The sequence below is a fragment of the Grampus griseus genome (assembly GCF_964374135.1).
Source record: "Grampus griseus genome assembly, chromosome: 1".
In the NCBI taxonomy this organism is placed as follows: Eukaryota; Metazoa; Chordata; class Mammalia; order Artiodactyla; family Delphinidae; genus Grampus; species Grampus griseus.
Window position 1 is genome coordinate 171,742,069 of NC_139017.1, and position 22,399 is coordinate 171,764,467.

The 22,399-nt window shown below is 43.1% G+C and overlaps 1 protein-coding gene across 1 annotated transcript in view; it reads right to left on the reverse strand.

The window, feature by feature from the left end:
• The window catches only part of FHAD1 (forkhead associated phosphopeptide binding domain 1), a gene marked incomplete at both ends in the record, with an annotated part of 131,510 nt that overhangs the window by 108,541 nt on the left and 570 nt on the right, over positions 1 to 22,399 (reverse strand). Inside the window, one exon of the mRNA XM_082661988.1 lies at positions 2,613 to 2,819. Within this exon, the coding sequence (XP_082518114.1) occupies positions 2,613 to 2,819 (207 nt within the window). The remainder of the gene's footprint in view (positions 1 to 2,612; positions 2,820 to 22,399) is intronic.

A 22,399-nucleotide genomic window follows, 5' to 3' on the forward strand; every position in this document is an offset into this window, starting at 1 on the left:
GAGTTTCAGTTTGGGAAGATGAACAAAGTTCTGGAGATGGATGGGGGTGACGGCTGCACGACAGCGTGAATAGATTTAATGCCACTGTGAACTGTACACTTGAATGTGGTTAAGATGGTACATTTTATGTGTATTTTACCACAATTTTGAAAATGAAAAGTTAAAAACAAACCCCCAAGTGAAGTACCTCCAAGGTTTCTCCGAGGTCTGGGGTGATAGAAATGGATGAAAATGTTCTGAAAGCAGGTTGTGGTGTTGGCTGCACAGCTCCATAAATGTATTAAGATTGACTGAATTGACACTTAAAATGGGTGAAGTTTCTGTTATGTAAATTGTGCTTCAGTGAAGCTGTTAAGAGCAAGCAAGCAAACAACACATGCTGTGATCGGAGACTTTGGAGGATGAAGGAGCTGTTCACTGTCTTGATTGTGGCTATGGCTTCCCAGGTGTACACATATGTCAAAGCCCATCCACTTACAGACTTTAAACCTGTGCCATTTATTGCATGTCAACTATATCTCAATAAAGCTGTGTTTTCAAAAGGCAGAACAGTATTCCATATATAAACGAACTCCTTATAATTTATTAACAATGCCCCCTTTTGATGAAAATTTAGGTTTCAAATGTTATGCCCCTATAAATAATATTTCAATAACTATCTTTGTAGGAAAAAAAAAAAAGAAAAAAATGCAGATATTGTTTGCTGCTCCCCCTCTTCTTCCCACCACGGGCAAAGCCACAAAGTCAGAACTTCCCAGGGAGGGGGCCTGGGAACCTGTAATTTTACTGAACACTCCTGAAAAATTCTTGTAATCAGACATGTTGGGGCACATTGAATCAAACTTTGCGAACTTGGATTTTCAGGCTTGGGAGTTTGAAATCCCCTTTTCTTTGATCCCTAAAAAATTCTGTAAGTGTTCCATACAAACGATTCTAAATTTGGGTTTCCCTACTATTGGGAATCAGAATCATCAGGGAGCTTGTGAGAATGCATATTCCCAGGCCCCTCTCCCAGGGAGGATGTGTATGGTTGCCAGATTTCGCATAAATAAATAAATGAATAAATAAATACATAATAAACTATAGGGTGTCAGTTAAATCTGAATTTCAGATAAACACCAAATAATTTTTTTAGCATAAGTGGTTCCTTGCAATATCTGGGCCACACCGGTACCTAAAAATTATTTGTTGCTTATCTGAAATTCAGATTTAACTGGGTGTCCTGTATTTCATCTGGGAATCCTAACTATGAGTCCTCAGGCCTGGGGTGAAGCCCAGACCTGCACTGTTGGTTTGCTCCCCACGTGGTTCTGACGAGGGGGATCCTTAGAACCCAGGTTGAGAGTCCCTGATCAGGTCAACACCTGCTGGGTCAGGAGCCCCTCCTCAGGGCGGCCAGTGGACCCCAGTGCATCCCACGAGTGAGCACACTTTAATGTTGGTCCAAGGAGGAAAAGGGGTCTGAGCAGCTGCAGGAGAAAACTGCCCCAGATTTTCAAAGCCAAACATGGTGGATGCGGCGTCACGGGCCCTGCAGCCTGAGGGATGCTGCCGGTCTTCTCTGAGTGAGTATTTAGGGCTGCCTAGGGGACCCACAACCCAGGATTCTGTCTAGATTCTCTAAACTTTGTTCATTTATACCCAGCCTCGTCCCAGAAAGGATTTGAAGCCTCGGAGGTCTCAGTCCATGCAGCGTCCTCGGTGCTGGCGAGTGAGGTTAACACACCGTCTCTCTGGGACACACATGACAGGTATTAATTGCGTGCTCACCACGAATGGGCATTATTCTGGGAGTTTTACAATTATAACCATCTCATTTAGCCCTCGAGATAAGCCTGCAAGGTCATTGCTGTCGTTGGCCCCATTTTGTAGATGAGGAAACCAAGGTTCCGAGGGGTCCGATGGTTTGTGCAAGAGCACACCGAGTAGGCCAGTGGCAGAGCTGGGGTTCTGACCCAGGACTGTGTCGCTAACCAGCCCCCATCCTTCCTCCCTACTGAACCAGACACTTCTTGTGACTGAGCTTTGCTGGGCGAGTTTTGGGTTACGTTCCGCTTAACCTGGGGCCATACTTTAGGTCCTGATCCCGGGAACCTTTCTGATCCGGTGTGATAACAGCTATCAGGCCTTGAGCGTCTACTCCCGCCAAAGACTTTGACTTTTTACACATAGATACTCTCTCAACGCCCTGCACCGCTGAGAAGACCCAGACCCAGGCATGCAGAGTACCCTGGCCGAGGTCGCAAAGCTAGGAAGTTGTAGAGCACTGATCTGCCTAAAAGGGAAGCATCCATCTCTGCATCTTCAAAAGCACACATCTGCTTTCCACCTCCCCTCGCCAAGCTTCACTTTTCAGGAAAATGCTCTCGCTCCGGGCTGGTCGCTAGGCAACTCTTGCATGTAATTCCACGAAATGCCCAGAAGAGGGCGCGAGGACTCGCTCTCCTCCGGCACCCACGAGATGGGTCTGAACTTGGCGGAATCGCGAAAGCAGAGTGACGCGCTCCAGACGAACTCCACCTGTGGCCGTATCTGAGCCCTAGGCTGCACGGAAGGTGATACAACACGGCGCCTCTGCACCCCACCCCCACCCCGCAGGGGCCTGGACTCACCGAGGCTGGGTTTTCGATGACCAGTTCATAGGTCAGCCCTCCGGACCCAAACCTCAGGATGTCTCCGGGTAAGAGCTTCACAGCCACGTTCTGAATGTGGCACCCGTTGACGAATGTGCCGTTGCGGGAATTGAAGTCCTGGAGAACAAAGCTGCTCTCGGCCTCATTATATTCAATGAGCGCGTGATGGTTGTCGATGTCTGCAGACTGAAATGGAGAAGGGGGACAGTCAGAGCCAGGAAAACAGGAATAACAAGGGGGGCCCTAATGTTTACTAGTGCCACTGACACTGGGTGCCCCAATGTGCTAACCACTTCATCTGGCTGGATGGTCACTGCAATCCTCATTTTAAGAGGAGGATGCTGAGGGTCCGAGAGGTGAAGTGACTTGCCTAAGGCCACACAGCTAGTGAGTGGAGGGTCACCAGACCCTGACAGCAGACCCAGGATAGATGCCCAGTTTTTGGGTAGGGCGTCAGGCAACACAGAGGTAAGAGGGAACTCGGGGGGAATTGGCCACTTTGTAGTTCTCTGATCCCATGCAAGTATCCTTTTGGTTGTCCTGAATGGCAAGACAGCAGAAATGGCCCAACACAAACCAGAAGGGTCAGTTGGCAAGTGACAACTGTCCATTTACTGCAAGTGTTAAAGTTAAGGGGAGGTTTTGTAATAACTGTTGTTTTCTTTTGTTTGTTCTATTCATTTTTAAAATAACATTTTTTTTGTAATAATGCAGAAAATGAGAACTAGAGAAAAACACAAAGACATTAAAATCACTTAGACTCCCGTCCCCCAGAGGCAGGCACTGTGAACACGATGGTTCACATCCTTCCAGTCTTTTTTCTATGCTTACAATCTTTTTAAAAAGTTTAAACACAATTGAGCTCACACCACAAAACATAGTTTTATAACTATATTTAAAAGCCTTGGTGTACAATGAAGGTTTTTCCCATGTGATTAATTATTACTGTTGCTTCTTAAAAGCTTATCAGAATTTATCTAACCAAAGATGATCTATTTTTCAATAGGGGCCGTAGTGTGACCACATTTCCCCCAAAAGAGGGAGACCCCAGACAGTGAATTGTCAGTGGAGTCAGAAACCTCTTGTGTAACCACTTTAGTAAGAAGAATGAGCAAAACTCGGCACCAGGGAGGAAATATCACATTCCCCCTGGCCCCGGTGCCCTGTACTATGGGCTGCAGGGCACGTGTGAAGTCTTCTGTCTTCTCAGGACACTGCCTATGAGCCATCCACCCCAGCCTGAGACTTTGCAATTATTTTCTAAGTTACTCTTCTCAGAGTGCCTCATCCAACTTTCATAGAGTGCACTTGGACTTAGAAATCTATACTAACATCCCACAATATAATTATAACCAATAGCTTATGTTAATAATATAATAGCTTATATTATATGAATAGATAATAATATAACTGCATATATTAGTAGAATATATTAATTACACATTATGTGCAATTACACAAATGCCAGGAAATTTGCTAAGTGCTTTACTGCATTATCCCATTTCATCTTCACAATAATTCAAAGGGAGACTTCCTCATTTAAAAAAATTTTAATTTTTTATTGAAGTATAGTTGATTTACAATGTTGTGTTAGTTTCAGGTGTACAGCAAAGTGATCCAGTTATACGTATATATAATATCTATTCTTTTTCAGATTCTTTTCCATTACAGGTTACTACAAGATATTGAATATAGTTCCCTGTGCTGTACAGTAGGTCCGATAGTTACTCATTTTTTAGATGAGGAAACTGAGGCATAGAATGATTAAGTGTGCCCACAGTCAGCCAGTTTGACTCGCTTGGTTTGTTCCCAGGTTTGCCTGATTCAAATGACTGTGCCTTTCAAATTCCTACCAAACACTCTGGCACTTAAAATACTGAAACACAAGAAGAAAGTGGGAGTAGCTATATTAATTTCAGGCAGAGCCAACTTCAGAGGAAGGAAAGTTATCAGGGATAAAGAGAGGCGATACATAGTGATAAAGGGGTCGATTCTCCAAGCAGACATAACAATCCTTCATTGTATGTGCCCAACAATAGAGCATCAAAGTATGGGAGGCAAAAACCGATAGAACTGCAAGGAGGAGCAGATGAATCCATCATGGTAGCTGGAGACCTCAACAGCCCTCTGTCAGTAATGGGCAGATCCACCAGGCAGAAAATTAGTAAGAATGAAGTTGAACTGAATAGCACTATCGTCATCTGGATCTAACTGGCAACCACGCAACTTCATCCCACAACAACACACATCCTTCTCAAGCTCACATGGAACGTTCACCAAGCAGACCACTTTCCAGGCCACGAAATATACCTCAACAAATTTAAAAGAGTAGAAATTATGTAAAGTACGTTTTCAGACCACAACGGAATTAGGCTAGAAACCAATACCAGAAAGACAGCTGGAAAATCCCCAAATATTTGGAGATTAAACAACACACTTCTAAATAACAGATGGGCCAAGGAGGAAGTTTCATGGGAAATAAAAATTTATCTTGAGCTAAATGAAAATGAAAATACAACCTGTGAAAATTTGCAAGATGCAGTGAAAGCAGTGCTTGGAGGGAAATTTATGGCATTGAAGGCACACATTTGAAAAGAAGATCTAAGCTTCCACCTTATGAAACTAGAGAAAGAGGAGCAATATAAGCCTACCACAGCAGAAGAAAAGAAGCAATGAATGAGATAAAAAGCAGGAAAACAACAGAGAAAATCAGCAAAATAAAGAGCATTTTTTTTTTGTAAAGATCAATAAAATTGACAAACCTCTAGCAGGATAACCAAGAAAAAAAGAGAGAAGATACAAATTACTAAAATCAGTAATGAAAGCGATGGCATCACTATTGATCTCATGGACACTGAAGGGATAATAAAGGAATATTATGAATAATTCTATGCCCACAGATTTTATAACTTAATGAAGTGGACTATTTCCTTGAAAGACACAATCTACTGAAACTCACGCAAGGAGAAATAAATACTCTGAATAGACTCATATCTAGTAAAGAATTTGAATCAATAATGAATAACCTTCCAACGTGGAAATCACCAGGCCTGGATGGGTTCACTGGTAAATTCTATCAAACATTAAGGAAAGAATGATACCAGTTCTCTATAATCTCTTCCAGAAAATAGAAGAAGAGAGAACACTTCCCAGCTCATTCTGTGAGGCCAAACTTATTCTAATAGCAAAACCAGATAAAGATATTACAAAACAGGAAAATTGCAGGCCAATACCTCTCATGAACATAGATGCAAAATCCTCAACAAAATATTAGCAAATTGAATCCAGTAATGTATAAAAAGAGTTATACACCACAGTCAAGTGGGATTTATTCTAGGTATGCAAGGCTGGTTCAACATTTAGAAATCAATTAATGTAATCCATCACATCAACAGTGTAGAGAAGAGAAATTGCATCATATCAGTAGATGCAAAAAGAGCATTTGACAAAATTAAACACCCATCCATGATAAACTAACAAACCAACAAACCACCACAACAACTCTTGGCAAATTAGGGATGGAGGGGAACTTCCTCAACCTGATAAATACATCTATAAAAACCCTAAAGCTAACATCATATTTAATGGTGAGAAACTAGAAGCTTTCCAATTCATATCAGGAATAAGGTGAAGATGTCCCCTTTCACCACTCATTTTCAACATTGTACTGTATGTCCTAGCTAATGCAACAAGGCAAGAAAAGAGAATAAAAGATATATAGATTGGGAAGGAAAAAAAAATCTTCTTTGGTGAAGTGTTTGTTCAGGTCTTTTGCCCATTTTGCAGATGGCATGATTGTCTATGCAGAAAATTCCAAAGGACTGACAAAAAGCCCTCCTGGAACTAGTGAGCAATTATAACCAGGTTGCAGGATACATGATTAATATACAAAAGTCAATTGCTTTCCTATATACCAACAATGAACAAGTGGAATTTGAAATTAAAAACACAACACCATTTACATTAGCACCAAAAAAAAAAAAAAAAAAAGAAGTACTTAGGAATAAATCTAACAAAATACTTAGCTATATGAAGAGGTATATGAAGAAAACTACAAAATGTTGATGAAAGAAATCAAAGTAGTCTAAATAAATGAAGAGATATTTCATGTTTATTTGAAATTCCTTAGTGATATATGATGTTTAACATCTTTTCATATGCTTATTTGACATCCGTAGATCTCTGGTGAGGTGTCTGTTCAGCTCTTTTGCCCATTTTTAAGTCGGGTTGTTTGGTTTCTTATTGTTGACTTTTAAGACTCATTTATTTATTTTATTGAAGTGTAGTTGATTTACAATGTTGTGTTAATTTCTGCTGTACAGCAAAGTGATTCAGTTATACATATATATACATTCTTTTTAAAATATTCTTTTCCATTATGGTTTATCATAGGCTATTGAAAATAGTTCCCTGTGCTCTACAGTAGGACCTTGTTGTTTATCCATTCTATATGTAACAGCTTACATCTGCTAACCTCAACCTCCCACTCCATCTCTCCCCCAACCCCCTCCCCCTTGGCAACCACAGTCTGTTCTCTATATCCATGAAGACTCATTTATTTTGGATACGTGCTTCAGCATCTTTATTCATAATTGCCAAAAACTGGAAGCAACCAAGATGTGCTTTAAAAGGTAAATGGATAAACAAATTGTGGTACATCCATACAATGAAATATTAGTGATAAAAATAAATGAGTTATCCAATAACAAAAAGACATGGAGGAATCTTAAATGCATATTGCTTAGTGAAAGAACCTAGTCTGAAAAGGTTACATACTGTATGATTCCAACTGTACGAAATTCTGGAAAAAGTAAAACTATAAGGAGAGTAAAAGATCTGTGCTTGCCAGGGGCACAGGGGCTCTGGGGCTCAGGGGATTTTAGGGCAGTGAAAATATTTTTTATGATACTGTAATGGTGGATACTTGTCACTATACGTTTGTCAAAACGAAAGAACGTACAACGTAAAGAGTGAACCCTAATGTAAACTATGGACTTAGTTAATAATAGCATATCAATATTGGTTCACCAGTTGTAACAAATGTACCGCACTAATGCATGACGTTAATAATAGGGGAAACTGTGTGTATTGGAGGGGTGGATATATGGGAACTCTCCGTATTCTTTGCTCAATTTCCTGTAAACCTAAAACTGTTCAAAAAAATAAAGTATTAAAAAAAATTAAAACACATTAGTTCTTTGGAAAATGTCACCCACATCATCTTCATCACCATTCCCATTGATCTTTGTGTCCTCTGAACATTTGATAACCCATGAATGAGAGAAATTCTGTGTGTTACATTTTGTTTTTCTCTTCCCAGGCTTCACTACTTTCAGTTCCTCAAAAACTGTCAAGTCATTATTAAGAAATCAAAGCAAGCAGGAAGTTTTAAATGACTCCACAAAATTGGGTGAGCCTCTACCACGTGTTAGGCCAGGAGACAGCTTCCTAGTTCTGCCCTATAATATCACTCGCTCCCTTTACCTGGAAAATTGCTAAGTGCTACTACTGGACAGATGCCCTGCTGCTAATACAGACTGACTGTATAAGCTCCATCCTACTGAGCTGTCCAACTGTGAGACGAACTGTTATTTATTTATTATTATTATTATTATCCTTATCATCATCTAACGTATTTTGAGGGCTTCCTGTGAACTGGGCCCTGCTGAAGCATTTTGTGTGCATTTTTTTCATTTAATCTGCATGACAGCTCTAAACAGGGTTCTATTATTATCTCCATCTTAGAGATGAAGAAGCTGAGACTCAAAAGGTGAAGTGAGAGGACAGCATTACCTTGATACCAAACCCAGACAAAGACACTACAAGAAAACTACAGACCAATATCTCTTATGAACACTGATACCACAATCCTCAACAAAATATGAGGAAACTGAATTCAACAGCACATTAAAAGGATCATACACTATGACCAAGTGGGATTTATTCTTGGAATGCAGACTTGATGTTTCAACATATGAAAATCAATCCATGTAATAATACATCACATTAACAGAGAGAAGGAAAAAAATGATCATCTTGATTGATGTACAAAAAGCATTTGACAAAATGCAACACTCTTTCATGATAAAAGCACTCAACAAACAGGGAATAGAAGGAAATTACCTCAACATAATAACGGTCAAATATGAAAAAGCCCATAGGTAGCATCATACTCAAAGGTGAAAGACTGAAAGCTTTTCCTCTAAGATCAAGAATAAGATAAGGATACCTGCTTTTGCCACTTCTATTCAACAAAGTATTGGAAGTCCTAGCCAGAGCAATTAGGCAAGAAAAAGAAATAAAGGCATCCAAATTGGAAAGGAAGAAGTAAAATTATCTCTGTTCACAGACAACATGATCTTACATGTACAAAATCCTAAAGAGTCCATGAAAAACCACAACCCTCTTAGAACCAATAAATAAAATTCAGTAGCAAAATCGTAGGATACAAAATCAACACACAAACATCAGTTGTGTTTCTATATGCTCACAATGAACAATCTGAAAAGGAAGTTAAGAAAATAATTTCATTTCCAATAGCATCAAAATGAATAACATATTTTAGGATAAATTTAACCAAGGTGGTAAAAGATGTGTACACTGAAAACTACAAAGTGCTGCTGAAAGAAATTAAAGACACAAATAAATGGAAAGACACCCTGTATTCATGGGTTGGAAGACTTAATATTGTTAAGATGTCATTACTACGCAGCAGGATCTACAGATTCAATGCAATACCTATCAAAATCCCAATAGCAGTTTTTGCAGAAATAGAAAAATCCATCCTAAAATTCATATGGAATCTCAGTGGACCCCAAATAGCCAAAATAATCTTGAGAAAGAAAAGCAAAGCTGGAGGCCTCACACTTCCTGATTTCAAAACTTACTGCATACAAAGCTACAGTAATCAAAACAGTGTGATACTGACATAAGGTCAGGCACATAGACCAATAGAATAGAATAGAGAGCACAGAAATAAAACTTTGCATACATGGTCAAATGATTTTTGACAAGGGTGCCAAGATTATTCAATGGGGAAAGAACAGTATTTTCAAGAAATGATGCTGGGAAAGACTGCAAAAGAATTAAGTTGAACTCTTACCTTACACCACATACAAACATTAACTCAAAGTGGATCAAAAACCTAAACGTAGTCTAAAACTATAAAATTTTTAGAGGAAAACACAGGAGGAAAGCTTTATGACATTGGATTTGGCAATGCTTTTTTGGATATGATACCAAAAGCATAGGCAGCAAAAGTAAAAAATAGATAAATTCAACTATATCAAAATTTAAAACGTCTGTGAATCAAAGGACACAATAAACAGGGTGAAAGGCCATCTAGAGAATGGGAGAAAATAGTTGCAAATCACAACTCTGAAGAAGGGTTAATATGAAGAATATATAGAGAATTATAACTCAACAACAACAACAAAAAAACCCCCAAATAACCTGATCAAATATAGGCAAAGAACTGGAATAGACATTTCTCCAGAGAAGATATACAAATGTCCAACAAGCATATAAAAAGAGGCTCAACATTACTAGTCATTAGGGAAATGCAAATCAAATCCACAGTGAGATACCACCCCATACCCATTAGGACGGCTACTATCAAAAACAAACAAACAGGGCTTCCTTGGTGGCGCAGTGGTTGAGAGTCCGCCTGCCGATGCAGGGGACGCAGGTTCGTGCCCCGGTCCGGGAAGATCCCACATGCCATGGAGCGGCTGGGCCCGTGACCCATGGCCGCTGGGCCTGCGCGTCCGGAGCCTGTGCTCCACAACGGGAGAGGCCACAACAGTGAGAGGCCCGCGTACCGCAAAACAACAACAACAACAAAAACAAAGAGCAACAGAAAATAACAAGTGTTGGCAAAGATGTAGAGTAGGGGAACACTTACGCACTGCTGAGAATGTAAAATGGTGCAGCTGATGTGAAAAACAGTATAGCGGCTTCTCAAAAAATTTAGAATAAAATTATCATACGATCCAGCAAGTCCACTTCCGGGTATATACCCCAAAGAATTGAAAGCAGGAACTTAAAGAGATATTTGCACACTCATGTTTATAGTAGCATTATTCACAATTGCCAAAAGGTGGAAGCCACCCAAGTGCCCACTGACTGATGACTGGATAAGCAAAATGCGGTCCATCCATACAGTGGAACATTATTCAGTGTAGGAGGAAGGAAATTCTGACACTTACTACAACACGGATGAACCGTGAGGACATTATGTGAAGTAAGTGTCACAAAAAAGGCAAATTTTGTATGATTCCACTTATGTGAGGTACATAGCGTAGTCAAGCTCATAGAAACAAAATAGAACGGGGGCTGCCAGGGGCTGGGGAAGGGGGAAACGGGGAGTTGTTGTTTAATGGGTACAGTTTCAGTTTTGCAAGATGAAAAATTCTGAGACTGGTTGCACAACAATGTGAACCACTCACAACTACTGATCTGTACACTTAAAAGTGGTTAAGATGGTAAAATGTATATGTATTTTACCACGATTTAAAAAGTGGCTAAGATGAAGTGACTCACTCAACATCAAGATGCTGGCACAGGGCAATGTCAGGGTTTGAACCCAAGTCTAATTCCAAAACCTGCACCTTTGATTTGTACCCTGTGATTTCCAGAGTAGAGAGTGATTTAATAATGAGAGAGGAGACAGGCAGGACCTAACATAGAAAGCAAGTGCATTTTTTAAAGGCTTCTGCATTTTAAATATCTTTAAAAAGTATATAGTGAGTCCATAAAATATTGAGACGTTTAAACATCTATCAACAATGACCATTCTGCTCTGATGACTCCTGTGCTTTAAGGAAGCCTCCCCGGGAAGCTGACTTAGTTATGACGTTGCCCTGAGGTTCGCTGACGTTGTCGCTGAGGTTCGACGTGTACCTGGAACCGCCCTTTGGAGCTAGGTTTCAACCCTGCATCACCTGGAACTGGGAAGCCCCATCTCAGACCATAACCTCCCGATCCCGGCCTTCCTTATCCTCTCTCTCGTCCTCTCCTTGAGTCACATAGCCTTTGCTCCCCTTCCCCTCCCTGTGGGTAATGCCCTACACTCACCCAGCCTGGGCCCTGCTCAAGCCCACCAGCTCCTTCAAGTCCATCCCGGCCCCCAAACCCTCCTGCCACCCTCACGCTTCTGTCCCGAGGCTGCCCAGTGCCCTTTGGGCCCCCCAGCCAGCAAGTCCCTGCTCTTAGGCTTTTCATTCTACTTTGACAACAGCCTCCTAGGTCTTCACCTCCCGCACCTGCCGGCATCCTCCATCTGCTTCTCCCGACCCTCCTCCATCCCTTTCCACGGCGCCCTCTGCCCAGCAGGCCCACCTGTGCAGCTGCATCATGGGCTGATGGGCTCCTTGCCTCTGGTTTCTGGTTGGGTTTGGCCAATGGGGGGTTAGAGGTCAGAGCAGGGAGGAGAGAGGTTGGGGTACTTACTCCCCTGGCTTCCTTTCTGTGGGGCCACACAGCTTCTCTCAGAGGACTCTACCCAGCCCTCGGGGTCTCCGGGTCCCAGGAAATGCCCCTGCCCCTCACCCCTCAGCTCTGGGGGTGGGAACAGTCCTCACTTATACTAGCTCTGGGCCCTGCACTATCCTTTGTGGTTTCTCTGAGCCCTGCCCACTCCCTATGGAGTCCCTTCATGAAACTCCCGTCCATCACCCCACACCCCTGTGAATGTACCTTCAGCCCCCCGCCAGGACCTGGACTTCCCAGGCATGGAGAAACTCTCAGATGGGACCTTCAAGGCTTCTCTTAGCTGCCAAGGGCCTCCGGGTGGTCCTGCCTTCACCCCACCCTCGTCTGGTCCCTCTCCTCAACCATCTCCGCTTTAGCATCCTCATCTTGACAGTGTAACTTCCGTCTAATCTGTGAACGTGCTTACCATCCCCTCGGCCTAGAAACGCCTCCCCTTCCCCCTTCCTGTCCTTTATTGTCAAATGGCTTCAAGAGCGTTCCTTTCCCGCTGGGTCCTCAACCCACTGCCATTGCCCTCGGGGGCCTCCTCGGGCTCTCGGCCTCCCTGTGACATGTGACACAGTTGTCAGAGAGAGGCACGTGGCCTGATGGTTCAGGTGTTGGGGAAGCAGGACAATGTGGTGGTTATTAGACTGGGCTCGAGTCCAGCCCTCCTACTTCCTAGCAGGGTGACCTTAGGCAAGTGATACCTCAGTTTCCTCATCTGTAAGGTAACAAAAGGACAGTCTTATAAGTTACTGGTGACGTATAAATGATACATACAAAAGCCCTTAGGAGAGAACATATGGCAAATGTGAAATGTTCTCTATGAAGAGCAAGAGGATGGGCTCTGGAGTTAGAAAGCCTTGAGTTCAAGTCCCACCTCTGCTACCTTCCAGCTGTGCAGCCTGGGCATGGTTCTTTGCTTCTCTTCAGTTGCTCCCTGAGCAGCAAAAATGAGTTTGATAAGCTGGGCTTCGTAGGATTGACAAAAGGTACTGCTTGGGGAAATGTTCAAAGGAGTGGGATAACTTTTTTTTTTTTTTTTTTTTTTTTTGCGGTACGCGGGCCTCTCACTGTCATGGCCTCTCCCGTTGCGGAGCACAGGCTCCGGACGCGCAGGCTCAGCGGCCATGGCTCACGGGCCCAGCCGCTCCACGGCATGTGGGATCTTCCCGGACCGGGGCACGAACCCGTGTTCCCTGCATCGGCAGGCGGACTCTCAACCACTGCGCCACCAGGGAAGCTCAAGGGATAACATTTTTGAAATTAACTCGTGTGTGTGTGTGTGTGTGTGTGTGTGTGTGTGTGTGTGTGTGTGTTTTATCTATTTCTTTTAACCTTTTGGTTCTTGGCTATCCCATCCCCCAGCCCCATCCCCCCACTGCCTCAGGAAAGGGATGTAGTGCAGAAATAGTAAAAAATTGGGGTTTTCAAAAGAATAAGGAAATGAGGAAATGACCAGGCGCTGGTGAGACGACGAGTCTGGGAGTGGAAGGAAAGAAGAAGCTTCTCTGCTTCCCTGTCAGCTGGATCCTTCCTCCCCGGTCTCCCCGGGAGAGCCCTGTGGACCGGCAAGGCCTCAGGAGAGGCTGGTTCTGAAATCAGACTGCCCGAGCGTGGTTCCCAGTGCCCCAGCCTCCCTCTGTGACCTCAGGCAGGATACTCAGCCTATCTGTGCCTCAACGCCCTCATGTGTAAAGTGGGGCAAACAACACTAACCTCCTAAGGATGAAATGAGTTAATACACTCGAAAGTGCCAAGAACAGTACCTGGCACAAAGCAAGCTGTCTCTGTTATTAATCCCCTCAGCCTGGCAACAGCTCTCTGGCTCCCTCACCTCTCTGACTGCTTCCAGGTCTCCACGCCGGGCTGCTCTCCCCTCAGATGTCCATTTCCTCCTCACTCTGTCCATGGGCTGGGGCCACTGTACCACCCCCTCGATTCGCAGATGTGTATTTCCAACCCCTGGTTCATCTCCAGGCCCCAAACTGCCTGGCTGCTTCCTGGATGTTGAGGTGCTCACTCAACCAATCCTGCTTCTTCCCGTCTTGTTAATGGTATTAATCACCTTCCAGCTCATCCAGCCATCTTTCTCCATGGCCTGTGGCATTGATCCTACTGATTCCTCCAGAAAGCTCTCAGACCAGTCCCAAAGCAATGGTCCAGTCAGGTGGTAGTATTAATGTGGTGGGCAGAATGGTCTCCCAAAGATGCCCATGTCCTGATCCCCAGAACCTGGGGATGTGCTCCATTACGTGGCAAAAGGGACTGTGCAGATATCAAGGTTACTAATCAGTGCTCTTAAAAGAGCACTGGGGACTTCCCTGGTGGCGCAGTGGTTAAGAATCCGCCTGCCAGTGCAGAGGACACAGGTTCGAGCCCTGGTCCGGGAAGATCCGACATGCCGCGGAGCAACGAAGCCTGTGTGCCACAACTACCGAGCCTGCGCTCCAGAGCCCACAAGCCACAACTACTGAGCCCACGTGCCACAGCTACTGAGTCTGCACGCCTAGAGCCCGTGCTCTGCAACAAGAGAAGCCACTGCAATGAGAAGCCCGTGCACCGCAACAAAGAGTAGCCCCTGCTCGCCGCAACTAGAGAAAGCCTGTGCTCAGCAACGAAGACCAAACACAGCCAAAAAAAGAAAAAAATTAAAAAAAAGAGGGAGACTATCCTGGGTTATCCAGGGGGGACTAATCTAATCCCACCAGTCTTTATAAGCAGAGAACTTACTCTGGCTGGATTGGAGAGATGAGTGGTGGTTCTTGCTGGGCCTCCACTTAACAGCCCCAATGCTCCTCTTCCTGGGAAAGCACCAGGTCAACGTTTCCTCTTTACCCAAATCCCCCACTAGATGGCGCCACCTCAGCCCGTTGCATGAATGAGGATCACGAGAACATTCATCTCACATTTCACTGACAACCCCCATTCTGGATTCCACAGGGTGGAATTTCCCTAGCTTAGTCAATTATCTTGTTATCGCAGTTAACTGAGAATTTCCAATTTAGATATTAGATGTTCCCAAAGCTAAATTTACACTCAAAAAGTGAAGCTTCTTTTTTTAGAAGCTTGAGTCAGCTCAGTCTGAAACTCAGCCCCACGTCCCCCGACTAGCTGTGTGATTTGGGCCAGTTCCTTAACCTTTCTGAGTCCCATTTCCGTGTCATCAAATGAGGATAATAATGATAATAGTAGTTCTCACCTGCACAGGATTTGTTTTGAGGATATAATTCTATAAATAGATATACAGAACATACATAGATGATGTATAAAGCCATGTGAGATACAGTAAGCAGTCCATAAATGTATGCTGTAGCTGTTTGTATTACGTATGCTATTCAAAAGATTATGATCTTTCTTTCATCTCACATCCATCAGAATGGCTACTATTAAAAAAAAAGGGAAATAACAAGTGTTGGTGAGGACGCAGGGAAAGTGGAACCCTTGTGCACTGTTGTGAGAATGTAAATTGGTGCAGCCACTATGGAAAACAGCATGGTGGTTCCTCAAACAATTAAAAATAAAATTATCATATGATCCAGCAAGTCTACTTTTGGGTATATATCCCAAAGAACTGAAAGCAGGGGCTTGAAGAGATATTTATACACCCATGTTCATAGCGTTGTTTGCAACAGCCAGAAGGTGGAAACAACCCAAGTGTCCATCAGTAGATGAATGAGGAAGGATATTTGGACACATGCCACAGCATGGATGAACCTTAAGGACATTATACTCAGTGAAAGAAGCCAGTCACGAAAAGACAAATACTGTTATGATTCTACTTCTGTGAGATACCCAGAGTAGTCAAGGTCATAGAGACAGAAAGCAGAATGGTGGTTGCGGGGGGCTGGGATGGGGGGGCACGGGGAGTTGTTGTTTCATGGGTGCAGTTTCAGTTCTGCAAGATTCAAAGAGTTCTGGAGATGGATGGGGGTGACAGCTGCACAACAGTGTGAATAGATTTAATGCCACTGAACTGCACACTTAATAAAAGTGGTTAAGATGGTAAATTTTATGTTATGCATATCTTACCACAATAAAAAAATGAGAAAAATGAGATCACGATCGAGCCCTTTCCTCTGAACTTTTTCCTCTTGGAAGCCCTCCATCTGCCGGTGAGAAACTAGGTCCATCAGTTGCTGTGGTGGGAACTGACCAATGAAATCAGCCGCCAGTTCCCAAACAGGGGACAAAACATTCCCTGAGGACTGGCGAGACCAAACAGGTGAACCCCCAGAGCGAGGAGCACTTGGGGAGAAGCCAGGGGTGAGGTGGGGGTGGGGGGGTATGGGAGCACGCCCCAGGCGGGAGGACAAGCGGGATGCAGATGGGGAGCCAGCAAGTGCACCCTCCCAGGCCTGTTCCATTCCGTGGATTTCCCCACAGAGAGTCCACGTGTCACCTTATGTCTCACAATGTAGGTGTTCGCTTAGCATAAGAGAAATGTGAATTAAAATGACACAGGTACCATACTTCACCCCGTAGATCAGTGAAGATCCAATGGGTGGTCAGCACCCTAGGCTGGGGAGGGAGTGGGAGACAGGCGTCCACTGCTGGCAGGACACCACATCCGGAAACCCCTGGTGGGCAACGTGGCCATGCCCATCAGCGTTACAGCTGTATGCGTCCTTTGACGAGCAGACATACCTGCACGTCCGTGAAATGATGCAAATAATAGGACAGTCCCAGCAGCCTTGTTTAATAATAATAAACAAGATTATGATGTAGGCTCTGGTTCTTTTCTGAGAGGCAGCCCAGAACTGGCAAGGGCCAGGAAAAGGGACGAGAGTCATCTGGCTGGATGGGATCTGGTGTGTGTGTGTGAGATTCAGTCTGGCTTCACGACCCTCCGATCCCACGCGAGAAGGGCTGACCCAGGCTGGAGAGATGGCTCTACCCATAAGAAAGGAGCCAGCTGGCAGGACACTGACCACCGAGGGTGGAGGTGCGGACACCAGCATTTCATCCCCCTGTCATGTCTGTTCTTTCTTTTTCTCCTCCATCTCCCCCCTCCCAGCTGCAGCCCTGCGCTGACCTGGGCTGTCCTAGAGCTCAGTCTTCTAGGGATCCTGGAACCTCCCCAGGGTGGGACTGGGGGAGTCCCTGGGGAGGAGGTAGGGTCAGTCAGCCCTTCATTGTTTAACCTTCGCTTCTCTTTTCCTCAAAACAAGGTTTATTGAAATAATACACACACACACACACACACACACACACACACACACGAGCAGGAGCTCTGCTGATCAAGAAGGGAGAGGGAGGGAACACTGATGGTGGGTTCTCGAAGTGTGGTCCTGGAGCCAACTCCAGGGGACTCCATTCCCCCCACCTGACCCTGGGAGCATACAAATGTGAAGATTCCCGGGCCTTACCCCGACCCACTGGGTCAGAATGTCTAGGAGTTCATGTCTAACAAGCACTCTTAAACAGGGAAAATCCAACAACCACTGGCTTGGTGTCTCTTCATTCTGGAAGACTTGAGCCCCTTTCTCAGCAGCGTTTAGATAACAGCCATATCCAACTCTAAAAACTACAGTTTACAAGACACATCAAATCACATAAATTACAACTCGCAAGGTTTAGCTGTGAAACGGGCAAGGCTGAGGCTTCTGAGCCGTGTAAGACGGGAGAGGGGAGACTGTGACTAGAGCTCCTGGTGGCTCGTCTGCACACAGCAGCCGGGATGCTCACTGGCAGGTCTGCCCCTTGTTTACCAGCCTTCAAGCCTTCTTCCCATCGCTTTTCAGATAAAGATCAAAACCCTTACGGTGACATGAAGGAGGCCTACTTGTCACTTAGCCCTCCTCCTTCCCACTCTGACTCTGGACGCCCTGGTTTTCTCTCAGTCCCTTGGGCTCACAATATGCTCTTCCACCCCAGGGCCTTTGCACGTGCCATTCCCTTCTCCTTTTGTCTAGTTAAGTCCTCCTTGTCTTCCATATTCCTTTCCTTTACAGCCCCAATGTTGGAATGGAATTAGTCACACCTTTGTGGGATCATCTGACTTACTTCTCTCTCTCCTGGCAGCTTCCTGATTGCAGGGACCAGGTCCAGTTCTGCCATCGCTGTGCCCCTAGACTTGGCTTGGTGCTGAGGCTCTGGGTAAATACTGTGCGAATAATGAGTGATAACAACAGTTATCACTGTTGACTATAAACAGTTCTCACTGGCCTGGCTATAAACGGGCTTCCTATTGCCTTTAGGGAACCAAACTCCTTACAGGATATAGAAAAAAAGCCTGGACGGGAAAACCCTGCAAATATCAATATTGATTTTTCCCTGAGCCAAATGATTACAAATGACTGTTATTTTCTTCCTTATATTTTCCTTTCTCCCAATTTTTAAAAACAACAAGCATGTAACTACCTTCCATTATTGGAAAGAGTAAATGATGTTGAAATACTACGATACCAATAGTCAAAACAACATGTCAGCCTTGCTGATGAGAAGAGATCTTTAGAAGCATGACTGCCTGTTCTTTAGGATTGATCCAGGCAAATAAAACAAACAATCTTTTTTATTTGCTAGATGTAACCTCTGGGTAATTGCAAGGATGACTTTTTATTAATATAAATCCCTGAATTTTATTTAGTGGAATGACCTCTAGTGGCCTCAATAACATAAACTATAAATTGACTACTGAATTATTCCTCGGGATGGCTCGTAGCTGATCAGGGGTGATTCTTCTGATCAGAAAGGCCCAGTGAAGTCAGCAGAGGGGCAACTTTTACCTTGTTTTATAAAACTGGAAAATGTTGATATGTCTATAGGTTTCAATTCTTCAAAATGGACCCATGTCCCCACACCCCTCTTCAGAGCAAGTCTCCTCTCCCATTTAAGCTTTGGGAAGATGATTTGTCTAAGAGAAGACAGAAGCGCCCGTCAAAAGTCTATCCCCAAAACGCTTGGCAATTCATGTATCAGCTGTCCTCCAGGGATCCCAAATGAGCTCATGCTTCCGGAAATGCAACTGATTCCTTCATAAATCAATGTGACTGTAGCTGGCAGCAGTGATGTATTTATTTTCTTTTCTTTTCTTTTTTTTTTTCGGTACGCGGGTCTCTCACTGCTGTGGCCTCTCCCGTTGCGGAGCACAGGCTCCGGACGTGCAGGCTCAGCGGCCATGGCTCACGGGCCCAGCCGCTCCGCGGCATGTGGGATCTTCCCGGACCGGGGCACGGACCCGTGTCCCCTGCATCGGCAGGCGGACTCTCAACCACTGCACCACCAGGGAAGCCCAGTGACGTATTTCTTAAGCTAAGTCCGAGGAGCATTAAGCAGTCAATTATTTTTATACAATGAATGCAACTCAATTTCTGTCTAGTTAATAACTGTCCTCATTGGTTCCCTCTTCCAAATGGCTTATTAATGTCAGTGGATCCTCATCTCAACCCTGTGCACCTCTGAGGATTCTTCTCAGTCTCTGTTTTATGAGACCATAATAATGATCATTGTGTCATTTACTGAGCACCACATGCCAGGCTCTTTAGGTGCATTTCTCACTTAATCCTCAGAATAACCCTGTGAGGTAAGGGGTTTACAGACAGGGAAAAGGAGCTCAGAGTGATTAAGTAATTTGGTTGAAGTCACTCAGCCACAAAGTAGCCTAATGAGATTCAAACCCAGGTCTGTCTATCTCCAAAGCCTGTGCTTTTAAAAATTACTACAGTTTTCTAATATCATAGTCAGGTTCAAAACAGAGATCTCTGTCTCTACTTTAGCCAGACAGGAAATAAAACTACCCCAAATCTATGCCTTGTTAGGATAAAGAAGAAACTACAGTGCTTCTTCTTCTTCTTTTTCCTCCCACTTTGCACACTGCACAGATTTTCTGTGTCCTTGAAGGGAGACCGTATCATGGAGGAGAATCTCACGGGGAGGTTCATGGAGTTATCTTTAAATCTGTTGAGTTTACAATAAACATTCTCAGAAAACGAGGAATAAAGGGGGAAATTTCGCACTTCGTAAGAACATGTATAAAAACCCTACAGCTAACCTCGTACTTAACGGTGAAGGACTGACTGCTTTCCCCTAAGGTCAGGAACAAGTGAATATAAGGATTTATACACTGCTCTTGTTCAGCAGAGTCCCGGAAGTCTTAACCAGGGAAATAAAGCAAGGAAAAGAAGATTAAAGGCATTCACATCTCCTTTTCTGAAAGGAGAAATAAAATTGTTCTTATTTGCAGATGACGTGATTGTTTATGTATAAAATCCCAAGAAATCTACAAAAGCCCTTATATAAGAAAGTGCAGTTAAGGTTGCAAGATACCAAGAAGCATACAAAAATCAACTGAATTTCTATATACTGTCAGTGAACATGTGGACACCAAAATTAAAAATGTAATACCATTTACAATCACTCAAAAAAAAAAAAGAGAGAAATACTTAAGTGTAAATCTAACAAAACATGTACAGGACTCGTATGCTGAAAACTACAAAACACTCATGAGAGACACTGAATAAATGGAGAAATATACCATGTTCATGAATTGGAAGAAAATGTAGGAGTATATCAATTATTCTCACATTGATATATAGGATTAAACACAATTCCAATCAAAATTACAGCATGATATTTTGTATATACAGACAGGCTTATGCTAAAATGTAAATGGAAAGGCAAAGGAACTAGAATAGGTTAAAAAATTTTTTTAAAGAAAAGTGGGAGGAATCACTCTACCTGATTTAAGACTTGTATAGCGACAGTAATCAAGGCTGTGTCATAATGGTAGAGGGACTGACACATAGATCCATGAAACATAATAGGGAACTAAGAGATAGCCCCCATAGAAAGTATGGCCAGATTATTTTTGACAAACTTGCAAAAGCAATTCAATGGAGAAAGGATAGTCTTTTCAACAAATGGCTCTGGAACAACTAAATGTCCACATGCAATAAAAATGAACTTTGACCTAAATCTCACATCATAAACAACAGTGAACCCAAAATGGTTCATAGATTTAAACATAAAACTATAAAACACTTAGAAGAAAACATAAGAGAAAATCCTCAGGGTCAGGGACCTGGTGGCATGTTCTTAGACATGACACTAACAGCATGATCTATAAAAGAAAAAAATAACTACCTGGACTTCATCAAAAATTAAAACTTTTGGTCTGTGAAATATTCTGCTAAGAGAATGAAAAAAGCTATGGATGGGAGAAAATATTTGCAAACCATCTATCTGACAAGGGACTCACATCTAAAATACATAAAGAATTTTCAAAACTCAATGGTAAAAAACCAAACAATTCGATTAGAAGTGCTTAAAAGACAGGAAGAGATATTTCACCGAAGAGGATATGCAGAAGGCAAATACTATTGTACATGAAAAGACATTTAACATCACTATCGATTTGGGAAATGCAAGTTAAGACTATGATGAGATACCACTACACACTTACTAAAACGGCTAAAATGAAAAACAGTGTTTATGCTAATTGCTGGTGAGGATGTGTCTCATACGTGGCTGGTGGAAATGAAAAATGGTACAGCCACGCTGGATAAGCCCGGCCGTTTCTTTACAAACCGAATATATATTAACATATATGTTAATCCATGCAATCATACTCCTGAGCATTTATCGCAGAGAAATAAAAACTTATGTTCACACAAAAACCTGTACACAAATGTTTATAGTAGATTTATTTGTAATAGCCCCAAATGGAATCAAAATGTCCTTCAAAAGGTGAATGGTTAAACATAGGTGATACGTCCATACCGTGGACTATTACTCAGCAATAAAAGAACAAGCTAATAACCTAAATGGATGTCAAGGGCATTACACTGAGTAAAAAAAAAAAAAAATCAATCACAAAGGTCATACATAAATGATGAAAATTATAGAGACGGAGAACAGATGAGTGGTTTTAGGGGCGTGGGGACGATGGTGGGAGGAGGAATTGTGACTATAAAAGGCATATCACAAGGGACATCTCTGATGATGGAATACTTCTGTATCTTGATGGCCACACACAAATCCACACGTGGTAAAATGGCACAGAACTCCACACATGCTTCATGCCATTCTCTCTACGATTTGTGCATCTATAATTATTTCAAAATAAAGTTTTAAAAAATCTGTCGAGTGAAGTCTGAGAGAGGTCTGCCTTTCACAGTCGTAAAGGGATTCCATTGCATTTCTCTTTCTGCTTCAATATTTTAATCCCTTTCAAAATTTTAAAAGGCTCAAAGCCACTGTTTTTATAATTCCTTACTTACAATTTCTTCCAACTTCCTTGGCTGTCAATGAGCTGGGAATGTGGACCAAGCCACAGCTAATTCAGAGAATGA